Source organism: Pelophylax lessonae (assembly GCF_965119305.1).
Source record: "Pelophylax lessonae genome assembly, chromosome: 1".
NCBI lineage: Eukaryota > Metazoa > Chordata > Amphibia > Anura > Ranidae > Pelophylax > Pelophylax lessonae.
This window is the reverse complement of record NC_138768.1, coordinates 846,941,432-846,956,264: the sequence shown is the minus strand read 5'-3', so window position 1 is coordinate 846,956,264 and position 14,833 is coordinate 846,941,432. Positions and strand designations below refer to the sequence as shown.

General features: G+C 41.9%; 1 protein-coding gene across 1 annotated transcript; it reads left to right on the top strand.

Moving 5' to 3' along the window:
* Nucleotides 1-456: 456 nt before the first annotated feature.
* Nucleotides 457-3,504, top strand: LOC309564324 (vomeronasal type-2 receptor 26-like; the record flags this gene model as incomplete). Its single annotated transcript, XM_082268952.1, has 2 exons — nucleotides 457-661; nucleotides 2,600-3,504. The coding sequence occupies 2 exons, from the start codon at nucleotides 457-459 to the stop codon at nucleotides 3,502-3,504; spliced, it is 1,110 nt and encodes a 369-aa protein (XP_082125078.1).
* Between the last annotated feature and the right edge of the window lie 11,329 nt (nucleotides 3,505-14,833).

The following is a 14,833-nucleotide window of genomic DNA, read 5'->3' as shown; positions in this document are numbered from 1 at the left end:
GTAGCCAGCTTGGTAGAGCCAGAGCTTTTGCTCCCTCGTGTCAGAGCCAGGGATGAGTTGACAGTTCAGTCTGAAGCTACATTTGGACTGAACTCTGGGTGTTCGGCCATTTGCATGCCTGAACTTTTGCCATTTGGCCTCTGTTTGTCAGAAGTTGAACATCATGTATGGAAGCGGTATTTCCACCATTTCTATATATGACAGCTTTCTGCTGCCCCTGGTTCCCAAGGATGGAGAGGGTGCTATTTTTGTCATTGTTGAAAGGATTTTCTCTTCTTTCCTGCTCTGTTAGAAGATATCACCCAGGACAGGGGTTCAGGAGAGACCAAAGAAAAAAAAGTGCTAAAATAATTTTTCTTGCGAAAATGTAGGACTGTTGTCAAGTTTTTATTGCACTAGAAACCCCGAGTATGAGGGATTGGGTCAATTGGGTTAGGTCCATAGAAGAAACAATGTATGCAGTGGAGGATCTCTGTGAAATATCTGGATATATGGGGAGACCGACTGGAGTTTAGAAAAACTGAGGACTATACTGAAATGCTGGATGTGGAGACTAATAATGCAGACAGCCTGGTGAGCAGAGAAACCTGGGCCTCAGAGGTCGGTATTAATCTTGGGAAATATGAGGCACAAGAGAGAAGAAGCAAGATAGAAAATAAGGGTAGCGGAGAAGGATGGGATTGTGTGTTTTCTTTTTTTTTTTTTTTATTATGGGAGAGAGGTGGGGGGAAGGAGGGAGGGGATATCAGTATAGAAGCGTACATGTAGTAGCTGTATAGAAATGTTTTTTCATTTTTTCTTACATAATGATATGTATTATGATTTATATGCAACAGAAAAATTGAATAAAATGTTAATATATAAAAAAGGAAGAGGAAAAAAAGAAAAAGAAAAAAGGTATTTATTGCAGTGCCCTTACTAGGGAGATTTCTTCAGCTTCCTGTCTCAGGGTCAATGATACCTGGGAAAGAAAAAAATGGGAAAATCATGTCAAACAATTCACAGATGGCAATTGATAACATAAAAAAATTTCTGTTTCTTTCATTAACCACTTGACCACCGGAGGATTTTGCTGTCTTCCGTCCAGGCCACTTTTTGCGATTCGGCGCTGTGCGACTTTAACTGACAATTGCGCGGTCGTGCGATGCCATACCCAAACGAAATTTACGTCCTTTTTTTCCCACAAACAGAGCTTTCTTTTGGTGGTATTTGATCACCTGTGCGATTTTTATTTTTTGCGATATAAACAAAAAAATAGCGTTTATTTTGAAAAAATAACAATATTTTTAACATTTTTTTATATGAAATTCCCCCCAAAAAAAATGTAAAAATCAATTTTTTTAAAAATTTTTGGCCAATTTGTTTTCTGCTACCTATGTTTGGTAAAAAAAAATCGCAATAAGCGTATTTTGATTGGTTTGCGCAAAAGTTATTGTGTTTACTAACAAAGGGAAAGATTTCTGTCATTTTTGGTGTTTTTTTTTTAACGCGTAATGGCGGTGATCTGCGATTTTTTTTGCGGGACTGCGACATTGCGGCAGACAGATCGGACCCTTGACTGACATTTTTGACACTTTTGGGGGTACCAGTGACATTACTGCAGTAATCAGTGCTATATATATATGCACTGTTACTGTAAAAATGACACTGGCAGTGAAGGGGTTAATTTTATTGGAGAGGGAGGGGTTAATGTATGCCTGGTGCTTACTGACGTGTGGGGGGGGGGGGAGGTGACTGAGTGACAGAAGGACAGATCGGATGTCCAGCTATGCTGAACACTCCGATCTGTCAGTCCCTGTCACTATGGAGATCCGCCCGCTCTGTTTACACAGGCGGGCGGATCTCCTCACTCGATTCCCCGATGATCGGGGCAGAGCAGCGGCGATCGCCGCTGCTCCTCCCCTGGCCCGACTCCCGCTGTGAATGAAAACAGTGGGAGCGCGCCTCCGGCAGCGCGCGAGCGCCGCCTACAGGGGGAGGAGTCCAGCGACGTAGGTCTACGTCGCTGGACGGGAACGAGCCACTTTGCCGCAGTGCGCTCCATGTGAGCGGTCGGCAAGTGGTTAATATAGATTATTTCAAATGACTACCAGAAAAAGAATATAAACTTCTGCTAGAGTATCATGTCTTAAAATAGTGTTCACCTTTATATATATTTTTTTTATTTTCAAAATGTATGTGACTAGATAAACATCAGGTCTTATTAGAATTATTAACTTTGTGAAATAAATTATTCTGTAGATAAAAACATGTTATAGCATTCTGATTACATCAGAAGTATTCACAACTTTATTTCACTGAACCAAACTGACAGTCCCAGACTAAGGATGCATGGCTACAATTAAGCCCGTGTAGGTGAAATGTTTTAGAGGGAAGTCCTTAGATTGGTGAATACTCATGATGTCATGACTGTGTAATCTTACCTTTGGTTTGTAAGAAGCAAGAATGACTCCCTTTCCATGTAGCACCTGACGCTCGGAAAATGGTTGAAGCAAAAGCTTTACAGCGGAGGATGGTCTTATCTTCCAACTATTATGAAACATATTATTAAAAATAGAGATATTGTAATAGTTTTTCACACTATATACATTTCTTTTAGATAAAGGTTCCTGTCATAAATGTTCAGAAGATAAGTGGCCAAACGATAACAATCAGTGTGTACCAAAACCTGTTGAATTTCTGTCTTACGGGAATGACCCAGCTCCTCTCACAGTCTCAGTTATTTCTGTTTTACTGTTTCTTAAAACATCCGCAATTTTTTGTGTCTTTATTAAATATCGAGAGACTCCAGTGGTCAGAGCTAATAATCAAAACTTGAGCTTCATTCTTCTGGTCTCCATCATGTTGAGCTTCCTTTGTGTGTTTTTGTTTTTGGGCCGGCCTGGACCTATCAGCTGCATGTTTCGGCAGACATCCTTTGGAATCATCTTTTCAGTGGCTGTATCTTCCATTCTGGCCAAAACTATTATGGTCTACATGGCCTTCAAGGCCACCAAGCCTGGAAGTTTCTGGAGAAAATATATTGGAGTAAAAATTCCAAACTGTTTGGTTCTACTTTGTTCATTTATCCAGGTTTTAATTAGCATCATTTGGTTATTGACTGCCTGTCCATTTCCAGAAAGTAACACTGACCTATATCCTGATAGAATTATCCTTCAATGTAATGAAGGATCTACTCTGGCATTCTCCATACTCCTGGGTTACATGGGACTTCTAGCAGCTGTGAGTTTTTTTGTGGCTTTCCTCACCAAAAACTTACCAGACAGTTACAATGAGGCCAAATACATCACCTTCAGCATGCTGGTGTTCTGCAGTGTCTGGATCGCTTTTATCCCAGCCTATTTGAGCGGTTTAGGGAAGAACACTGTGCTTGTAGAGATATTTGCTATAATAGCTTCTAACTTGGGAATTTTGGGTTGCATATTTACTCCTAAATGCTACATTATCCTGCTGAGACCAAGTTTAAATTTAAAAAGTAATCTAGTAAAACAAACCAAAGTCTGACAAATCCATTTTCTTTTTGAATTTTTGTTTATCAATCATAATGAATTTGAATAGAAATCAGATTCATTATTCCCATTATGCATAAAATATGTTAGACGATTTGTTAGGAGGAATAATTAGGCTGAAATGGTTCAACAAAAAGTAATTGTCACAAACATTTTTCAATTGTTATTTTTTTATTCAATAAAATGATTTAAACCGTTACTTTGTTTTCTTCATTTCACAGATGATAGAGAAATATGCAATACTGAAAGTTACATTAAACAAACAAATAAGATATAAAAAGCAATTGAAAAGAATGTGCTTAAATTTATTATTAACTAAGTTTTTATACCACCTTTTCAGTTTCCCTAAAAAACATTTCTTAGTCTTCTTAGTCTTCTAGTTCTTTTACATTTAAGTGTTTTAGCAATGGTTAAAATATCACATTATTTTTTTAACTCTATATTTATTAGATGAAATCATAATTGAATCCAGGTATAAATTATTACCTTTTCTGCAGGGCCGGCCCTACCATGGGTCCTCCTGGGTCCATTGGTCCCAGGCAGCAGTTTAAGGGGGCGGCAAATTGACACCCACATTTTTGTCTTGCAGTTTCGCTATTAGTACACATAAGTGAGAGGCACGGGAGGTGCCCCCTCCTCATTGACCGGTTGTGGGACAGCAGAAGTAAAGGGCACTTCTGGACGTGACAAGCTCCATGTCTCCCCCCCTGTCCAGGCGGGCAGATGGTGCATCCCAGTGAGCCGGGGCACCAAGCAGAATCAGCAGCTGGGCTGTCTCTGGAGCCTGCGGCCGCCCATTCACTTCACGGAATGTCTGGGGGGCGGAGATTAAAAGGTCAGCTGACTCGTGAGGGCTGAAGGTGGGAGGAGCTGGGGCTGATCTCTCAGCAGAGGTGTCACTGCTGCTAGTGCCAGACACCACGGAGCCAAAGTGAGTACTCATAGGCGTGCACACACTAATCATCTAATGCACATTACATACTTGCCCACAGCAGTGACTGTCCCACTACAGCTCCCAAACTCTTTTTTTCTATCTTCCCCCAGAAATCTCCTGTACATTCCAGCTGTGCCATGATTTTCTTAGATTCCCTCCATCTCAGTGTCTGCTCAAAGAACCTGGAGGCGGGTTCTGCTGACACTGTGCAAGGAGGGGGTGAGCTGATGTTCTAAGAAAAGTAAATGTAAGGAGATAAGCTGGCCGTTTTACATCAGCACTAATCAGGAGGATTTCATTGCAGGGAGATGAGAATGATTAAAGCGGTTGTAAACCCGAAAATGGAAAAAAAAAAAAAACCTGCAAGACAAAGCCATAATGAGCTAGTATGCATCGCATACTAGCTCATTATGCATTACTTACCTTAGAACGAAGACCAGACACGGACCCCCGGACACCGCTGCGGGCGCCGCCATGATCCCTCGGCGTCTCTTCCGGGTTCGGCGGCTCCGGCGCTGTGATTGGCCGGAGCCGCGATGACGTCACTCCCGCGCACGCGCACGGGAGTGATTTTCCGGCAAGCTGCCGGCTAGGAAAACTGAAGGTCCCCTCGGACCTTCAGAGCGCATGCGCCGCTCGCGTGAGCGGCTGCATGCACTGCAAATATCTCCTAAACCGTGCAGGTTTAGGAGATATTAATTATACCTACAGGTAAGCCTTATTATAGGTAAGCCTTATTATTATTGTTTAAGCCAATACTGAGGATCGGAAGAGCAGGGGTGTGTGTGTGTGTGGGGGGTGGGGAGTCGGCCGAGTCTACTGCCATGCTTACAACTAACAGAACATCTCCTGAGCTGGCACATATCAATACATACACCCCCCCCCCCCCACACACACACACACACTCACATTCTGTGCATGTCAAGATAATGTGAAGAAACTTTGACCATTCCATCTAACCCTCTGTTATCAAAGTCTAAATTCCCCAGATTACCTAACCACTCAATACAAGTTAACTGTCCATTAAACAGAGCAGAGCACAGTGTTCATGGCCATTTACATGTTAGTGCAATTGTATGAACACAAAATATTTAGAGAAAATCTGTTATTTTGCATTTACACAGTTTAGCTTTTTTTTTTTTGCACACAAGCGCAGGTGTGGTTTTTATGCATCACATGTAGGGTTGCCCATTCATTTCAATGGGCTGCCCTACTCATGAGCATTATAGAAAATAAGTCCCTTCCCCATCCCCCACCAGCACTGCCACTGATCCCACTGTCATATACTACCCTAGCCTGTCCGTATACTACCCTACCTAACCTGTCCGTATACTACCCTACCTAGCCTGTCCGTATACTACCCTACCTAACCTGTCCGTATACTACCCTACCTAACCTGTCCGTATACTACCCTACCTAACCTGTCCGTATACTACCCTACCTAGCCTGTCCGTATACTACACTACCTAACCTGTCCGTATACTACCCTACCTAGCCTGTCCGTATACTACCCTACCTAGCCTGTCCGTATACTAGCCTACCTAACCTGTCCATATACTACCCTACCTAGCCTGTCCGTATACTACCCTACCTAGCCTGTCCGTATACTACCCTACCTAGCCTGTCCGTATACTACCCTACCTAGCCTGTCCGTATACTACCCTACCTAGCCTGTCCGTATACTACCCTACCTAGCCTGTCCGTTTACTACCCTACCTAGCCTGTCCGTATCATACCTTACCTAGCCTGTCCGTATACTACCTTACCTAGCCTGTCCGTATACTACCCTACCTAGCCTGTCCGTATACTACCCTACCTAGCCTGTCCGTATACTACCCTACCTAGCCTGTCCGTATACTACCCTACCTAGTCTGTCCATATACTACCCTACCTAGCCTGTTGCATGTAAATCTGACTTCCTGTTAAATTTTTAATTTTAATTATTTTGATCTAAAATAATGCATGTGGGTTCCTTTGGTGGGCGTGTTTATTTTTTTTTTGGGGGGGGCAGCATTTCATTCTTGGACCCAGGCAGCACAATGTCTTGGGCCAGCCCTGCTTTTCTGGATGACACTATATGTACTTTATGTATCTTTTTAAACAATTACAAGACGGCTGACACACTGACACACCACATCTCCGATCCTGGTAAAGAGCCTATGACGTAGGCTCTTTACCATGTGACCAGCTGTGTCCAATCACAGCTGGTCACATAGTAAATAGGAAGTGCCATTGATCGGCTTCTGTCAGGTGTGAGTAGGTGGCTCTCCTGATGGGGGGGGGGGAATGCTGGTAATCAGAGCATGAATTACCAGTGCAGACCCTTGGTGGATGCCACTAGAGCCACCAGGGATAACCATCCATGGCCACAAGGGATGCCCTCCCATGGCCACTGGGGATGCCCACCCATGCCACCGGGGATGCCAATCAGTGCTTAGGGAGCCTCCCAGTGCCCTCCTCATCAGTGCTGCCCATCATTTCCATCTATCAGTGCCACCCACCAGTGCCCATCAGTGCTGCCTTTCAGTGTCTATCAGTGCCGCGTATCAGTGCCCATCAGTGCCGCCTATCAGTGCCCACCAATGCTGCATATCAGTGCTACTTATCAGTGCCACATATCAGTGCCCATCAGTGCTGCATATCAGTGCTGCCTATCAGTGCACATCAGTGCTGCATATTAGTGCCTCATCATCAGTGCCACCCCATCCGTGCCTCCTCATCAGTGCCTGTCAGTCCGGCCTCATCAGTGCTCATTAGTGCAAGAAAAAAAATATTTATTTACAAAATTTTATAACATAAACAAAAAAACTTTTTTTTTCAAACTTTTCAGTCTTTTTTTATTTGTTTAGCAAAAAAGAAAGAACCTTGCAGTGATTAAATACCACCAAAAGAAAGCTCTATTTGTGGGGGAAAAATGACATAAATTTGGTTTAGGTACAGTGTTGCATGACCATGTAATTGTCATTCAAATTGCAACAGCACTAAAAGCTGAAAATTGGCCTGGGCAGGAAGGGGGTGAAAGTGCCCTGTATTGAAGTAGTTAAAGTGCTCCACAAAATATAAACAGTATCACATGCAGGAAAAAGTCCTCTAAAATATAAGGTGACAAGTGCTCCAAGAAAAATCCGTGACATTGGTGGTGCTCCGCAAGCCGTGCTCCCCTTATGGTCCCACGCTCACCAGAGCTCAGTACCCTCTGGGATGTGTTAGGCCTTGCAAACAACTAGCTCTGATTGGGTTAGCTGACTCAGGATCCACACCCAGATGTCACCTTAAATCCACTTCTTAGTACTCATGTACATGCAGAGATATAAAAAGCAACAGTCCAAATTGCATACCAGTTGGATACATTTTATTGCAGATCATAAAATAACACACTTACTATAATGTACTCTCAGTTCAGGATGTTAAATACAAGCAGGAAGTCCAGGTTCTGTGCGTTACATGGACCGTGCCAAAAGTGACACAAAGACGCTCGTGGCTCCGCCCTATGCGTTTCATCACAATTACTTCATCAGGATCTGCGCCATATTGCCTCACTTCACGTTATTTATACTTTCCAGTTACCTAGCAACCCAGAGTCACATGGTTTGGCGGCCATATTTGGATAAATTGTATATCAGATGTTAATGCAATGTATATAGGAGTCGCCTAGCAACACCATAAAAGCCAAAGGTGATGGCCGTATCTGTTCCAACGAGCCGTGCTAATAGGGAGGGCACAATCTACCCTCACTCAACCTAATCATTCAGGCTCATACACCATAATGTCTCTGGGGTATGGCACAATACTGAACTACATATACACTAATATGCAAATTGTAGCATGCTATGATCGTACAGAAAAATTACAGAAAAAAATACATATTTAAAAAAACACATTAGAAAAAGGAAAATAATTGATGGTATAATATTTTTTTTTAAAAATGGTAAAAATGATATGTGAAAAAGAATAAGAAATTATAAAAAAATATTTAAAAAATGATTTAAAAATATATAAAAATAAAAATATATTTTAATTTATACAGTGAATAAATCAAATTAAATAGCCATATATATGTTAGGAAAAATATTATAAATGTGCAGCTGTATATATTTAAAAGGAGAACTAATGATCTGTTTTTGTGCTAGATAAAAAATGTTTTTAAAAGGAGGTTAAAATATCTAAAGTTATATAAGGGTCTTAGAAAGGAAGGTTAGTACTCCTAGGGAGCTGAGAAGATAATTTATATGGTGTCTTTGCTGGATATAGAATAAAAATAACTGTAGTATATGTAGATGTTTTTGATGTATATAGATTATATAAATTGTATGTAGATATATAAAAATATTTTGGATATATGAAAATTGATATATAAGAGGGAAGGAAGAGGGAAGGTTGAAGGGGATATAAAGCAAGACAAAAGACTATACAGGGTGATGTCTGAAAAGGAACTATCAAGATAATGCCCAGCCATATTCCAAAACTTAATTCCCAAAGGGACATATGTCAAAATGGCTGTCTATTGTGCAAGGTGGAAGCTAAAAATTAGTGAGAAAACAATTTAAATCAATGTGTAGATTTAGGCCATCTGGCTGGAGGGTATTGAGCAAAAAAATTCACTTGGTTTTGTTTTGTGATACTGTTTTCCTCTTGTTTTCCCCTTTCCAGCGATCCTTGATTTTATCTATCCCATAAAAAGTCATGACCCCAGGATTGCGTTGGTGTTATTCCCTAAAATACCTAGATACGCTATGTTTCAAAAACACCTTTTTTGATGTTGTTGATATGTTCTTGTATTCTGACATGTAGAGACCTTGTGGTTCTTCCCACATACTGCAACTGACAAGGACACTTTATTATATATGTTACATGTGTACTACTACAAGAAATAAGTTCTTTAATTTTGTATCCTTTCCCAGTAACTGTAGATCTGAAGGAATTCCTCCTTCTCTGTTGTCTGCAGCTACTAGTGCATGCTAGACATATTTGACACCTAAAGAAACCCTTCAGTTCAGGTAATATACTGATATCCTTGGTAGGGTCCACTACACTGTGGACAAGTTTGTTCCTTAAGTTGGCCACTTTTCTGTAAATAAACTTAGGACCTCGCGATAACATTTTTTTGAGGGTTTTGTCTAATCTCACAATTGCCCAATGCTTTCTCACATTTTTTTCCAGGGATTTATACTGTCTGCTAAAGCTTGTAAGGAAAGCTAATTCCATCCCATTTGTCTTTCCTGTGGTTCTTCTTTTATCTTTGAAGAGTGTGTTCCTATCCGTTGCTTTGATCTTCTCCTTCAGGCATTCCAGCTCTTTTTTGTTATAGCTTTTCTCTTGATATCTCTTAATCAGGGTATGAGCCTGAATATCATAATCTCTTTCGTCACTACAATTTCTCTGTATCCTTAAGAGTTGCCCCTTAGGTATATTCCCTATCTACTTAGGGTGGTGGCAACTTTTGGTGGGGATGTAGCCATTCCGATCTGTTTGCTTAAAGAAGGTTCTTGTGCCCAGTCTGTGGTTAATCTTATAGAGTTGGAGGTCCAGATAGTTCACACTAGTGTGGCTCCAACTTCCAGTAAACGTTATCCCATATATATTTTGATTAATTTCCTCAAAAAATCTTCTGTAAAGACTCTACCAAACCCTTCCAAATCAACCCAATATCATCAATGAATCTACGATAGAACTTCAGTTCCTCTCTCTGTATACTATATATTTGCTCCTCTTCCCATTAATTCATAAATATATTTTCCACACTGAGGGCATATTTGGCTCCCATCGCAACTCCCTTTATTTGAATTAAATGATCACCCTTGTACCAGAAATAGTTACTAGTCATGGCTAATTTTAGGCCTTCAATTATATATTTAATTTGCTCTTGTTTAAAATGAGTATGCCTTAGCAATGCCCATTCAGCTCCATTTAATCCATCTTTTTGTACTATATTAGTGTATAGTGAATTTACATCAATAGTGACTAGTAATTCTTCCTCCCCTAATACTATGTCCTTGATCTCTGAGATTAATTCCCCGTGTCCTTAAGATAGGACTTACCCTCCTTCACTGATGGCTGTAGGAACTGATCCCAATGTTCTCCTAGCCTGGAAAAAAGTGAGTTGATCCCACTAATAATGGGTCTTCTCGGAGGTGTTTTTTTATCCTAATGGATTTTTGGCACATAGTATATGACTGGTGTTTTAGCCCCTCTAGGACCAAATACTTTATTTCCCTTTTTGTCAAGAAACCTTCTTCTTTTCACTTCTTCACAAACACTTTTATATTTTTTTCATAACTCTTCCTGGGGTTATTGGCTAGTTTCTTGTATGTGCCCTCCACACTGAGTAATTTTTCCATTTTGTTCTCATAGTCCTTTTTGTTTAAAATGACCAGACCTCCTTTATCAGCTGGGCAAATCACTACTCCCTTTCTATTTTCTAAATTTTTAATAGTTTTCCAGACTTTTTCATGTCGATTTCTATTCACCTCCAGCTGTTTATTATCTTCTTCCACCATTTTCTAAAACACTTCTATGCTATTGTTCCCTGGATTTTTTAGATTGAACGTGGAGTTGTTCTTTAGTGCAGTATGTTGATATACTGATTCTCCAGGGGTGGATTCCCCACTGTTTTTTAAAATAAATTTTTTTTTTAATATTTAATTTTATAGTGAATTTGTGCAGATTTATATAGGTTTCAAATGTATTCAGATCTTTATCCGAGGCTTATTTTAATCCTAGATCTAAAATGTTCATCTCCTCATTAAAAACAATATTGCTTGGATTAAAAATTCCAGCTCCATTTATTGCAGGTTTTATGCATATCTTTTTTTTTGGCTTCCTATGAAGAAATAATCCGAGAGGAATTATTTTACCCCCTTAACGACTTTCAACTTTTCTAGTGATACTGCAGAATTTTTATTGCCTTGAGAGTGCCAATATTTCCACAGCACCAATAGTTGTCCTTTTTTTTCCAAAAAACACAGAATCTTGGCACTGCTATTATTTATTTGATGAATTTTTTATTTATTTGATAATTTATTTATTATTTATCAACGTGTATATACACTTGGCACTTTATTATATGTTTTTTGCACATCTGTTGGTTTGGATTTAGATATCAACACTGCACATAATACTATATAGGAGGGGGCGTGTCCGGACGTCAGCAGCGCCAGACGCTTTTTGGAGGAGCTCCTACTTTCCAGGCAAAAATCTGCTGACATCCGTCTCCCTAAACGTGATAGAAGGCTACATCCAGCATCCCCGCATCGGCCTCCCTCAGCAGATGTGCCCCGTACCTCTATTCCAGCCACCGGGGAGCAGATCGTGAGCTATCATCCCTCGCGGCCTACACGCAACTCCGCCGCCTGTGCCTCCACCGGGACCCAGTATAGTGTGCCTCGGACTGCAATCCACGAGAAGGTAGTCTACAGCTCAAGTCGGGCATTCCACCTACCATCCCGCCGCCACCGCTATCAGGCTCCTCTTCTCCCAGGATCCCATACCCTGCACACTAGCGCTCTCCTCTCAGGCCCCGGTCGCCATCTTGGACTAGGCCCGGCGCTGCCCTGCAGTATATTCCTCCCGCCACAACTACTTTGGGGCGAATCGGAGCCACCAGCACACCTCCCATAACGCACAGGGGGGGTACTCATCACCTAATACCGGGACTTGAGCCGCCTGCGGCCCACTTAACCTCCCCCTGTGATTGCGGTCCACAAGCGGCAGGCTCAACACAAGCGGTGCCAGAAAGGGTATCAGTAGTGCCAACACCATCACCATTTACTGCTGTAGTAAGCACTTACCATCTCCCTGCACAGACTGTCTGCCTCACTGTCATCTGTGCTGTACTGCCTGCAGACTATTGCACCCTGTCTGCCTCACTGTCATCTGTGCTGTACTGCCTGCAGAATATTGCACCCTGTCTGCCTCACTGTCATCTGTGCTGTACTGCCTGCAGACTATTGAAAGCTGTCTGCCTCACTGTCATCTGTGCTGTACTGCCTGCAGACTATTGCACCCACTCAGTCTTGCACTCTGCTGCTGGAGCTTTATAGTACCCAACTGCCATTACATGAACACTCTATTAGCTGGAACCCTCTAATACCTATGTGCCTTACTTTTCCTACTGCTCTTCTATTCATCTGGCATGTGAGTGCTACCAAATGATGTAATAAACTTACAATAAGGGTCACCGGAGTTCATATAATCTACACAGGATCTCAATCTTTTTATACAGTGATCTGTTGGTGTATTCTTTCTATATCTCAAATACTATGGCTTCTACAAAGCGGAAAGGGACCCGCAATCGCGGGAAAATTACAGACTTTTTCCAGGCCCCACGCCACTTCAACTTCCAAAAATCTGGAGGCACGCCTCCTACCTCCCGCAAATCGCCCCAAACTTGGCTGTCTCCCTCTGATCATTCACCCCAAGGTCCCCAGTTTCACTCTACCATGGCAGGCCCTAAATCCGGTGCTTCGTCGACATCCTCTAGCCCGGCCAAATCTAAGCCGAAGTTACAGACTGACTGCACCGAGGGGAATAGAGAGCACACCTCCTCGTCCCTTGAACTGACCAGGGAGCTGCAAGATTCTATAACTGACTTTCCCACGCTCAACCAACCAGTATTGGACACTACCTTAAAGGACATGCTGGTGTCCTTGCGGACCACTCTGCACGCTGATATCCTTTCCCTGGCCGGTCAATTCCGTTCGGAAGTGAATGCAGTATCTCAAAGAGTCACTCATATTGAAGATAAAATGGAAGAATTTGCAACAACTTTTAACAAAATGATGGACTCTCACAACAGCAAAGACGATGAAATACACTGGATCAAGTCTAAATTGGCGGACCTCGAAGATAGATCCCGCAGAAATAATGTGAAGATAAGGGGAATACCTGAATCCATTAAAATTCATGACCTGAAGCCATATTTTGTGAATATACTTAAAGAAGCCTTACCTGATGCTCCGCTTGAGGAACTTATTATAGATAGAATACACCGGTTGCCAAAACCACAACACGTTCCTGAACATGCTCCCAGAGACACTATTGCCAGGATACATTTTTTCCACACCAAAGAGAAGCTATTGATGGTGGCTAGAAACAAAGAATCTCTCCCAGAATGTATGGCAGAACTATAGTTCTTTGCAGATCTTTCCACCTTTACAATGAGTCAACGACGCCAACTGGCCTCCATCACCAAACCGCTTTATAATCACCACATCACCTACCGGTGGCTTTACCCTGCTAAGCTGCTGGTGACGAAAGATAATTCCACGTTTGTCATCTCGTCTTTACAAGAAGGCCTTCGCTACTTGAGAGAATGGAAGATCCTGGACCCGAAACCTCCTTCCCGTCCCTCCCCTACCCGACCATCCGGTGCTCGGGGTAGTGACTCTGACTCTGGTTGATCCTGTGTCTCCAGACCCACGAAGTTACCCATCTTTCCAGTGGGCCTTTGGCTCCATGCCTTTGCTCCTGTAACCCCCAGTTTTCAGCAGCATAGATCCGCCCAGATTCCTTGGAATCGTCTCTTTTTACTTCTTGTCTCAAAGTTACTAAAGTGTTGAGACATACAGTGTTACTGTTTTGTTTCATTACCTCTGTTTTACCTTTTTTTTTAATAGTGCACCAGATCTTCCATAAAGTATCCATCTGGAAGGACAAGGACTGCAAAGTGATCTTGACTCATAACTGTCATTGAATTTGCGACCAGGTACTCACTCAACTAATACAGGTCTGCTTGTGGTCAGGTATCCATATCTGTTATTCTGTTTCAAGTATTTTATTAAATAATGCAAGTGAGTAACAACGTTTGACATACAGAATAATGCAAGGTAATGTAATCAAAGCTCGGTAACAGAGCATGACCAATAACTGTAACTACAGCAAATTATATCTGTTATTCTAATATCTAGTTATTTATGACAATGGCGTTTAATGTTTCCTCTTTGAACGTGAAGGGTTTGAATAGTCCAGCAAAACGTAGTATGGTGTGGCATGAAGCCAAACGTTTGAACTGTGATGTCCTCTGCCTACAGGAGACCCACTTCCGGTCCCACGATCCTCCTACATTTCGAAACTCTAAATTTCCCCACATTTATTGCTCTAACTCTTCCAAGAAACGGGGAGGTACTGCAATAGCCATCAGAGATATGGTCTCCTTTCGGCAGATAGACTCCTACTGTGACCCTGGGGGCAGATGTGTTGTGCTGATATGTGAAATTAACAACTGCATTTACACCCTGATCAATATCTACCTACCTAACACACGACAGCTTACTAGTCTACGGAAGATATGGAAAAAGGCATGCTCCATGCGTCAGGGATACACAATCTTATGCGGAGACTTCAACACTATTCATGATTTGGAACTAGATAGTACGGCCTCCAGTGAGGCCAA